This window comes from Netta rufina (assembly GCF_964035555.1).
Source record: "Netta rufina genome assembly, chromosome: 1".
Lineage (NCBI taxonomy): Eukaryota > Metazoa > Chordata > Aves > Anseriformes > Anatidae > Netta > Netta rufina.
In genome coordinates, this window is record NC_140123.1 from 123,300,811 (window position 1) to 123,311,601 (window position 10,791).

At 44.2% G+C, this 10,791-nt stretch overlaps 1 protein-coding gene across 1 annotated transcript in view; it reads right to left on the reverse strand.

Annotated features, from left to right (window-relative positions):
• The window catches only part of USF3 (upstream transcription factor family member 3), a gene marked incomplete at its 5' end in the record, with an annotated part of 30,572 nt that extends 22,041 nt beyond the window's left edge, over window positions 1–8,531 (reverse strand). The window contains one exon of the mRNA XM_084289701.1: window positions 8,484–8,531. Coding sequence (XP_084145827.1) covers window positions 8,484–8,531 — 48 coding nt within the window. The remainder of the gene's footprint in view (window positions 1–8,483) is intronic.
• Window positions 8,532–10,791: the final 2,260 nt, after the last annotated feature.

Here is a 10,791-nt window from a genome sequence, read left to right on the forward strand (position 1 = left end):
ACTAAAGCTGCTTCTTCTGTCCAGGGTCTGCCTTCCCTCAGCTGAATTCTTACTCCTAATACCAGGCTCCCCATTTCCTAAAGTCAAGATCTTTGTATTTTTCCACTGGCCTTATTCCTTCCTCCCTAGCAGATGCCTTAAATGATTCAGCGATACCCCATATTCCCATATTTGGGAAGAAAGGCAAAGTCTTACGGGAAGTTTGTGTTGAAATTTATTAATAAAGCTTGTAAACATTTTTAGATCCTGAGAAAATTGAGAGTTCTTATAACAAAGTGTCAAAGATGTCTTATCTCCCTGTTTCATCTTCCTTTGCTCATTTTTTTTTTATTTTTTTTTATTTTTAATGGGGGTCAACAACCTTCTTCTAAGCAGTGCCATTCCCTGCATATTTCAAGCCAGATGCCACCACATTGAGTGTATTAGCTTCACAAAATATCAAATATAAGTACCTAGTAAGTTTGCATTTCGTATGCTTCAGTTCTGCCGGGAGGCATAGCTCATTTCCTACAGCAGGAACAGGGCACAGGAGTACCAGGAGTGTTATTCCAACTTCACTTTACTGTGGGATTACTTCAAGCCAGAAGCTTATTGAGATTCACACAATTCAAACAATGTTTCCCCCAAAATTTCAAAGCAGTTTTAGAGGAGTGATAAGAACAAACAAAGCTGTACGCATTAGCTAATTAACCCATTAGTTTATTTCATGTTCCAATTTGCTCCTTGAAAAGAAGTGGTTAGATGTATTAAACAGCACTTGTATACCACCCTGGGGCATCTATTTCAAGACTGTATGAAAAGAAAGATGGGGAACTGAAGATTTTTTCTTGTTCTTATCCTATAGTGAGAAAATCCTTTGTATTTTATTTGATAAACCCCCAAACACAGCTGGCAACAGTAGGGAGGTGGAATTCTAAAGAGTTGTTGAAAACACAGACTCTAAAAATTAAAAATTAAATTATTGCTGCTGAGGCAGAGACATTTGTGGGCTGCTGCATAATGTTTATCCTACCTCCTTTTCTTCCTAGCAGCTGTGACCACACCAGAGCTTGAACAATGGTTTCTCTTTACTTATTCCATGTCAAGTAATGCTTCCAGGAGAGATTCATTTTCTGATTCACCACAGCAGAAGACGAGTATTTGCTTTATAAGCTCAGGGGCAAATATATTTTAAGTTCAGTCATGCAACATGCTCACTTGACTCAGCTGAATATCTTTTGCAGAAATAATGTATCAAATTATAAATTCTTTAGACAGATCAAGGAGATGCAATTGGCCATTTATGGCTATTTACTCCCAAGCCTTATGTAGTTTATAGCTCTTACAACGTCAGCTTGAAATACTGGTTTTAGTTTAAATGCAATGCCAACCCCAGAAATGAAAAGATATTTTGTCTTCTGGAGATTTAAGTTTAATGCACTTTAATCAGCGCTACAGTCTTGCAGTTCTTAGGAGTTTGGTACCTCAGGTCATGATTTATGGCCAAGATCAGTTCCAAGGCATGGGTAACTACTACACAAATGCTAATTTCTTTCCAGCAAGAGTGTACTCTTCATTCAAGTGACTATTTGTCCAGTCTTCCATGTATGTTTTACACAAGGCTAGCTTCAACCAGGGACTTAATTCAAGCTTTTAATCACAAGCAAGGTGCCCTTGAGATAAAAAGACACGACTTACTGCCTTTTCTTTATTCTCCCCTCGAGACGCTTCGATGCTCATTTCACATTCTCAGTTGCAGAAAATTTAACTTGGAGCTTTATCTTTGTGATTATTACCTACCTACCAACTGCTTTTGCTGCTAAAAGTAACCTTTTAAGACTACTGTACAGGAAACCAACAGGAAAAAACAGTCTTTTTCAAGAAGAAAAATACCTTTGGTATCTTTTAGTTTGGTTTCTGAAGAACTGAAGGTTTTATTGTTACTGCACTGTTACTGCACATGCTGATGACAGCCGGGCCCACTGACAGACTTAAAAGAAATCCAAGACATTAAATTCCCAATTGTTTCCAAAAAAAACTTGAGTCCGGGCCGAGAAGAACGGGTGAGGTCAGCGCTGACACTGACGGTGAGCAGATGGATACTGCTCAGCTCTGCCACCAACTAACTCTACAGCACCCACGTGCTGGCTGACCAGGGTGGGCCAGGTTGGTCTAGGAGGGTGTATGAGAGATGACAGGGCAGAGAGTTACCTCAGCTTTTCACAGAACTCAGGTTCCCGATTCAAACCAGCTGATAATTTCCTTGAGCAAGCGGGCTGCTCCAAGAGCTTCTGCAAAAGTTATTGTCAGCAAACCAATGCCGACCAACTACAGCTCGTTATAGAATCCACTTCATTCATTTAACTTGTCCGGAAACAACAGATGGGGGAAAAAAAGGCACTGCTTTTAGAGAATTGTTTTTTACCTCTTTTGTTTGTACTATCTAACCTCAAAGACATTGGTATTTTCCCTCCTACTGACTTAAAGCAATTAAGTTTCCATAAGGATGTTGCATAAGGTCATGCAAGAGAACTAGAACGGCAGTCTTTTTTTGCTCCCTCTATCACTACATTGCTTGAATGATAAGCCAGCTTCTTCCCGCAACGTTCTCCCACATCTACAGTCATTTTGGTTTATACTTACAAATTCCATAATATTAAAGCCATAATTGCTTGTGACCATTTCCTAACACGCCGTTTCAAGACAGCATTGCTGTAGAGCCGTTCATCTTAAAAATCCCGACCAGATCTGCTTAAGAAACTTCTGAAGATCCACCTGTCCTGTTTATTCTTCTTGCTCTGACCTCATTCACTGAAACCTTGTGGGAGACAGAGAGGAGTTACCACTTCACTGAACCAACTCTCTTACCTGCTCTGCTGTTCTGAAAGCTGTTTGGAGAGGCACCCCTGGACCTTAGCATCCAAAAGCGAGCTGCTGCCACCTTCACTCATTGTGTGGATGATTGTGGTATTACAGACAGACTGAGGTGGTATGAAATGCCTACAGGAACTGTCTCCCGTGACTAGGATGAACTGTTATATGGAAGCAGGCACCCAGGGGGCAAAGAGCGATTAGTGCACAAGTAGCACACAAGTTAAAATCGCAAACCCTAAAGAGAGTCTCCAGCTATTTTAAATCAAAATAAAGGGACCAGAACTCTTATTGGGAAATCGGGAAAAAAAATGACCATGGAAATCCTCACGATAACATCCATGCTCACTGGATATTTCATTAAGACTCAAAAGTTAGCCCATACCCATTTCATGAAAGAAGTGAGAAAAAATGAGGCACTTCTTTAAGCTGCAAGACACTGCTCATTTCCCTGGTTTTCAATGCTCAGTGATCCACTGGGCACTTCAAAACATGAGATTAATTTTAAATTGAAGACATAGCTAATTACATCACGCTTGAAAAAGGCATCAAAGACCTTTTTTTTGAGGGGAAGGCTAAGTGGATGCAGAGTGGTGTGCAGACAGCTTCCTTCTGTGACAGGCCGTCATTCCCTGTAGCAGAGGACAAAAGCAGCCTGTACCACGGCAGTGAGTGCACTTCCACTCTGGTGCAGAAGCATCTAACAGGGAGCCAAACCTTTCTGGCAGGATGTCACCTGAAGAACAGGTCCTTTCTTTTTCCTGAAAAAGCGGTAACATGCAAGTTTTCCTGGTCTCTGATTAGTGGAAGCTAGATGATTATTTGTAATTGAGGAAGCCTCCCATTGGAGAGCTGTATTCAAAACATTCAAGACAGACTGAACAAATGAGAAGTTAGATTCAGCAACAGCTAATCTGATTCTGCTTTCTGATATGACCTTGCCACCAAAAGAAATCTCTAGTCAAAGATCAGTACTGGGTTACAGGGCTCGATAATCGATTTAAAATCAACACAGAAACATTTATTTTCGCTACCGCAACCAGAATGCTACTCTTAATTTTTGGGTTTAAACCTGACCTGCTGTGCCACTACAAATGATCCTCGCAAAGTCTGTTTATAAGGTCTTGAGGAGGTATCGAGTTAGCTGGAAGAACGTCCTCTTGTAGCTATGCCAGAAGCACGGGTACTCGCTAACACAACTGGCTTCTCTCTCTTGAAGTCCCTAACTAATAAGCAGTGCAAAATATCCTAGAACTGAAATGCTACAAAACATGCAGAAGAGATCCTTCCTGAGATTCAGTTACGAACATCAACTTCCCAGCATGAGAACAGCAAACTTCCCTGCAAAACAGCAACTGTGTGAAAGCGCTTCCCAAGCACCTGTTCAGAGCGCACTGCCATGTCCTTCAGAAAAGGTCAGCACAGGATTTCAGAAACAGTACTTTCACTACCATCAGCTGTAACAAGCTTTAACATCAACCACCACCACTCCAAACCCAACAAAAATGAGCAAAACCCCACAACCTTGCAATGTCCTTTTTATTCCAGGCTCCTATCAAAAGGTTTTAGCAGCTGGAAGAGAGCTATTTCTCCCCTTTGCTCTCCAAAGTTTTTTTTCTAGATAAAAGGGGTCAGCAGGCACCTTCTTCAGTTCCAAGAATAAGGGACTCACCTTGCGGTCTGGACGTCTGACAGATAGTTTGCAACTTTATCCTTGCCAGTAGCACACAAAACTATCTCAGATGTAGCAGAGAGGTCAGAATTAAAGATACCTGAGACCAGGTGACTAGGACAGACACACTGTCTTATCAGCCACATTTAGAAAGAAATTTAAAATCGAGATCAGTATGTTAGACACCAGAAAAACAGCACAATTAGATGCAATCCATAGGAAATCTGGATTAATTACTTTGTCTACTTTAGGAACGAGTTATTTAGCTTGGGAGAATAAATGTACACGAGCTATCCAGAGGTAAATAGTTCTGTGAACACCAGAAAAATCACACAGGACTATTTTAGAAATTCACCGCCAGTAATGGAGAAGAAGCTAAAAGCAGACTTCCAAGTTATTACTTTGTGGAAGTTTGAAACAAATGGGTAATGGCAAGGGACAGGAACAACAGACAGACAAATATCATGATCCTGCAAGTTTTACTTCACTAGAAAACCCTCCTCTAAACTGGAAATGCTTTATTTCCATCTTCTTTTTTTCTATAATTGTCTGAAATTATCCCCCAGTTGCCACCTGGGACTACCTTGGCAAGAATATCTTAAAGCTCTCAGCTCTCTCCTACTTCCACTTAAATGAAGGAAAGAACTGTTGAAGTTTCCCGTTCCAAACAGAGGCACAAGCTAAGTGCCCTCCAGCAGGAGAAGTTTTGAACTTGAGCCACAGAGAGGAAAACACGGGGCTGTGCAAGCGCGTTGGCATAGAACCATGTTATTCTTGTAGTAAATGAGAAAGAAGAGTTGTGGCACTGAGGAAAAGGCAGTTTGCAGACAACCTAAGACCAGTGTTCAATTTCTAGCTAACAATTTCTAGCTATTTTGATGCAGGAAAGCAGGCAAAGGGTGAAGGCCGGCATGAATTTAATGCCCCACAAGCCAACCATTCTCTACAGACTACAGAAGCAGTCAGGCATCCCAATGACTGCCAGATCCTAAGATCTGAGAAATGTGCACGTAGACTTATAAGCTACTAGATTCAAGCTCTAATCGATCCAGCCTCACTAGAGAGGGGCCCCAAAGAACTCATTTTGGTTCTTTGAAAGTACCAGCACAATCGGGGTTGCACATTTTTAACAGCCCGCTACTTTCTTCTCATCTGAAGCACGAAGGCACACGGCTTGGCTGATGTCAAAGCCCCGCTATCACGTCCTGGCTTCAAAGTAACTCATTCATCTTAGAAGAGTAACGCCACAGCTCTTCATACAGGAAACAAACTTTGTTTGCACAAGATTTGTCAACCCTGTGCACACAGCAGAATCACTTTTGTGCTTACTCAGAGCATGGCAGCAGTGCTACACTTGTCAAGTCACAACAAAGCACGCTTTGGATACATGAAGTGCACACGTAAAAGAAGGAATTGTATTTAATCGTGGAGTTACGTTACCATTATATAAGTGTGGCACTGCACGGTGTTGCTTCATCAGGGAGCTACAATCCTTACAAACTTTATTGCAGTCTGAAAAAAGGGAAGCCCTACTGCTCAGTGGTTCATCCAAGATGCTTTCCCTTGACTTTCCAGAACCACGTTGTGATTGAAACCCTTCGAAATAGGAAAGTATGTACCTGAGGGACTCGACTTGGAGTCACAAATATAACAGAGATGAAGAATGCTAGCTAAAGGGACTCCAAACACCAGAGGTGAGCAGTCCTTAAAGCTGAAGACAAGTGTAACGTGTCTTCAGAGGCCCCAAAACAGTAACTCAACCTGTTATTAAACTCTTAGAGATATTAATGTTGTCAGATGCTACATATACACACAGTTTATATACCCACTTTCCTAAAACCATCTGGTTTGTGCACACAGCTAGGCACGCATCTCCAACGGGATTCTGGTATTTGTGGACAATGTTCATTATTATGTTACTTAACAGAAAACAGCATCAGCTGAAACGTTGTGCTGTGACACTCATTCACTACCCTTCAGAGTGGCAACGGCTTCACAATAAGTTTGTTTATATATCTATACACACACACACGAGTGTAATAATATATATATATATATTTAAAAGTTAAGATGTAAGCAGCCGTGATTCATTGAAGATCCCTTCACATCAAATGCTACTTCTATTTCTTCCCAGGCATCTGTCATTTATGAAGTTAACTTTAAGACCATCCTGGATCCAAAGGGTTATTATAAGAACACAAGCACTCATACAAAAATTAAACAATTGACTGGCTCTTGCCAAATTCAGCATGACCCCACCCATGTCCTCCATGAGTATTTGACTTCTATGCTGCTTAGAAAACAAATTCAATCCATACATTACATTAACTCATGCCCAAACTGTGCAGTGCCACACACGTTGTGCCACCCGGCTTTGCGAAGTAAAGGCGCATGCGAACAGAGCTCAATTCCAAGTCGCCCCGCTGACTGATTCGTCAGACTTCAATACCTGGAAGCCTGAGGTGTTGTTTGTTTTCTTAGCATGTTGAAATCACAACAAGCAAACAACACGCAGAAGCAGCTCTGTAATTCCTCCCCTTAAAGAAATTGGAAGCACCTTCTACACTGACACAAGAAGAGAAAGGCTGGAGCACCTCAGCCCGTGGGGTCAGCAGAACACTGTTGCTTAATTTTTGCCACCTTCTTCACGTGCTGTCTTGGAAATCGCAACCTAAGGCTAGTGCTTGGCTACAACAGTCGAGCCTATGATGCACACAGCAGGCACGTGCCAGACGCACACCACAACACCACACACCTGACAGACACTTCAGTCCATCCCCGCTCAGCTCTCGGGAGCACTTACTGCTTAGAAAGCCAGGAGCCAAAGGAGCAAAGCCCCCAGCACGCACCCACAACCTAATTCTCTCCTTGCAGCTGTCAGACTCCTCCAGACTCCAGCACCAGTCTTCTCTCCACTCTTAAAATCCTTCCAGCTGTTGATAACATTATTCTGGAAGGCAGTAACACCCAAATACTATGTGGTTGTATCTATTCTCACCTTAAAATCGCGCTTGGAACATGAACAGTTTCTAAGTTTAGTTCCTGTCCAGTGATGAACGTATTTCCAGTTGTCAAAACTACTTCACTCCAAAAAGCACTTATTGCTATAATAATGATTGTGCTAAAATAATAACTGAAAGCCAGAATTAAACTTCTAAATCCTTATAATAATACGAAGGACCATTTCTCCGTATTTATTCCTTCTTTCTTGTTTGCTTATTGCACACGTGTGACAGGTAGCACCCCACAGTTTGTTAAAGCGCTGTATAACACAATCAACATAACCAGCATTGCTCCAACACACTGGATACGGAGGAAATAAAGAAACTATAAAGTCGTGTTCCCAAACCAAGCTTTTACATCACCTACTTCTGACCGCCGGGCGTGCAACCACTGTTACCTTTGCTTAATGCTTTCCATAACCTCATCTGCGTGCGATATAATAGAAAGCGAAGATGTTATGCGAAAAGCGAAATCAAGGCATGCAATTTTCGAGGTGCTGACGGCCAGCGACCCAGCGCACCCTCCTGCCTTACCCCGCTCAACGCGAGGCCTCCGCCGCCGCCAAAATTGCCTGAACTCGGCCCGAATCCTTACCTCCTTCCCCCAGGAGCTGAGGGCACAGCCGGGGGGGAAGCGCCGGGAACAAACCCCGGACACAACCGGGCCCCGCTCGCTCCCCCCCTCACGGACAAAGGGGCCCGGTTGGGAGGGGGGGGGCGGAGGGGGGCACGCGCCGTTACCATGGCAACAGGACGAAGCCCGGCGCGCGCCCCCCAACCGTCACCTCCCTCAGAATAACGGTCGGAGGGGGGGGCTTAACGGCGACCCCTTCCCTTCCCTTCCCTTCCCTTCCCTTCCCTTCCCTTCCCTTCCCTTCCCTTCCCTTCCCTTCCCTTCCCTTCCCTTCCCTTCCCTTCCCTCCCCTCCCCTCCCCTCCCCTCCCCTCCCCTCCCCTCACCGGCGGGCTGGGCGGGCTGGGCGGCGGCGCCCCCACGGCGGGCACCATCCTCCGCCGCCGCCGCCGTCTCCTCTCTGCTCCTCTCCGCTCCCCTGCCGCGCAGCCGAGCCTGCTGCCCGCACGCGCGGCCCGCCGCAGCCAATCAGGCGGCGCGGGCCGAGCCGCCGCGGCCAATCAGAGGGAAGTGGACTGGGAAAGGTGGTGCTCGCTCGAAGGGGGAGGGGCGAAGGCGGCGCGGGGCCAATCGGAGGGCGGAGGGGTCGAGGCTGGCGGCGCGTGCCGTCAGCAAGTTCAGGTGGCCGAAACAGGAACTGGGGGAGATGGGCAGCTCGGCCAGCCAATGAGAGAGCGGGGGAGGGCGGAAGCTCTTAAAGGGGAAGCAGCTCCCGGGAGGCCCCGCCCCGGCGGGTGGCCGTTACCTCAGGGCGGCCGTTACCGGCCCCACAGGGCCCTGAGGGGGGCTCGGGAGCGCTGCAGGCTCCCAGTGCTTCCACAGCCGGTGGCCAGCAAAGTTTAAAATAAAATAAAAGTTTTATTTTGTCCCCCCCCCATTTAAAACGTTTTGCTTATGGAACACTCATGTGATAGGGATAATAAAAAATAAATAAAATAAATAAAAAAGTGATAAAATTTTTAAAAATAACTTATTTTTTTATATATCTATTTTATTTCTGTCATTAAACACTGGCCTCAGACTCCTTACCCTTTTCCCCACCATCCCCCTGCAATTAGCGCTCCTAATTAGCTGCCCCCTCACTTACACATAAAGGGTAAAATCCTTACCTTGCTTTTTCAAGGATTTTCCCTAAAAAGGCAGCCCTTATCCAAACAAGGAAAAACAAGTTCACTTTTTGCTACCCCATGGTGCCCTGGAGTACTACAGGACTCTACAAAAGTACTCCCACAAAAATCAATGCTGGGGTCCATCTTCCTCAATGCTATCATACTGTAAAAAGGGAGTAGGGTGAGGTAAAGTTTAGTGGAGTTTAGTAAGGATAATAATGAGGAGTGACAGATGAGCCTTCCAGTACTGGGTACCAGAGAAACAAGAAAGATATCCCAATTTTCCATGTGAAGTAAATGAGTTGATTTACCACTTAATTGGATACTAGTGTTGTAATTGTACTTTGCATCGCCTCAGGAACAAATGCAAAGTGCTAAAAGAGATCATAGAACACCACAAGGTGTTGCAAGGGCCATGTAAGTACCTGAGTATTGGATACTGTGGGGGAGTAACTGCGTGCCTTCAGCTAGTAGTAGAGGAGCCACCTAATTTGTAGAAGAGGGCAACATGGACAATCAGAGGTAGTTGCTAGTTTTCCTGTACAGGAGTCACTGAGTTGTCTGAAACTTTACAGACTGGTTGGAGAGGTGACTGGGACAAGCACAGAGAAGGAAAGAAACATTGAAGAGATCAAAGTAAGCCGAGGGGTTTGGAATGCTGAGGCAGTTTGAAGTCCAGCAAATCTTCCAGCTTCTGCAGCTGCCTTGTGGTGCTAAAGCAGATGAGGGTTGCTCTCCAGGCAGATCTCCAGCTGTGCCTTCTAGGCCCTCCAGTAGAGGTCAGGGAAGACAGCTGCTAGCAGCAGCTCAGGAATTCAGTCAAGTCTGCAGTCTGAGACAACTTTTGCATGGTATCCTAACGAACGCAGACTCCAAGCACTGATAAAGCAATCTCCATAAGCAGATGCACTGTAACAGATTTGGGGTTACATTCCACCTCCCCAAAAAAGTGTACCACAACACATCACTCCATAAATGGCACTTCAAAGCACGAAAGGAACTGAAAAATCAGCTTAAAAATGTCTGTAAGAAGATGGAACTAGAATAGTTATGAAGAGGTGAGTTTCACTTAAGTACCTTTCTAAAAAAGGTCAGCTTTGAAGAACACTCACCACATAGGACAATAAATTACTTTACATGTACAGACTTCTTTTTCCAAAGATTCCAAAGATTGTCTGTTGATAGCTAGCAATTAGTTTCAATCCTTTAAAAATACTTAGCCTATAAAAAGCCTGAGTATAACTCAAATAAGTTATGAATAATATACAGTTAATAATTTAACTATAAAGCACTAGGCTCTTGATGCCTGGTCTGCTTGTTTCAAGGCTGCTCACTATTTGATGCAAAAGTAATCCAGGACAGTTGTAATTCCTCTCCTTCCCTCCACGCCACAAGGCTGAGGATTTCTGAGAAAAGGCTCATGATTTCAGGGAAAACAAACAACTCCCACTTTCCTCAGTCATCAGACACACATGGCATTCATCACATAGCAGCCTAATTTACGGTTTATGTTAGAAATCTTCAC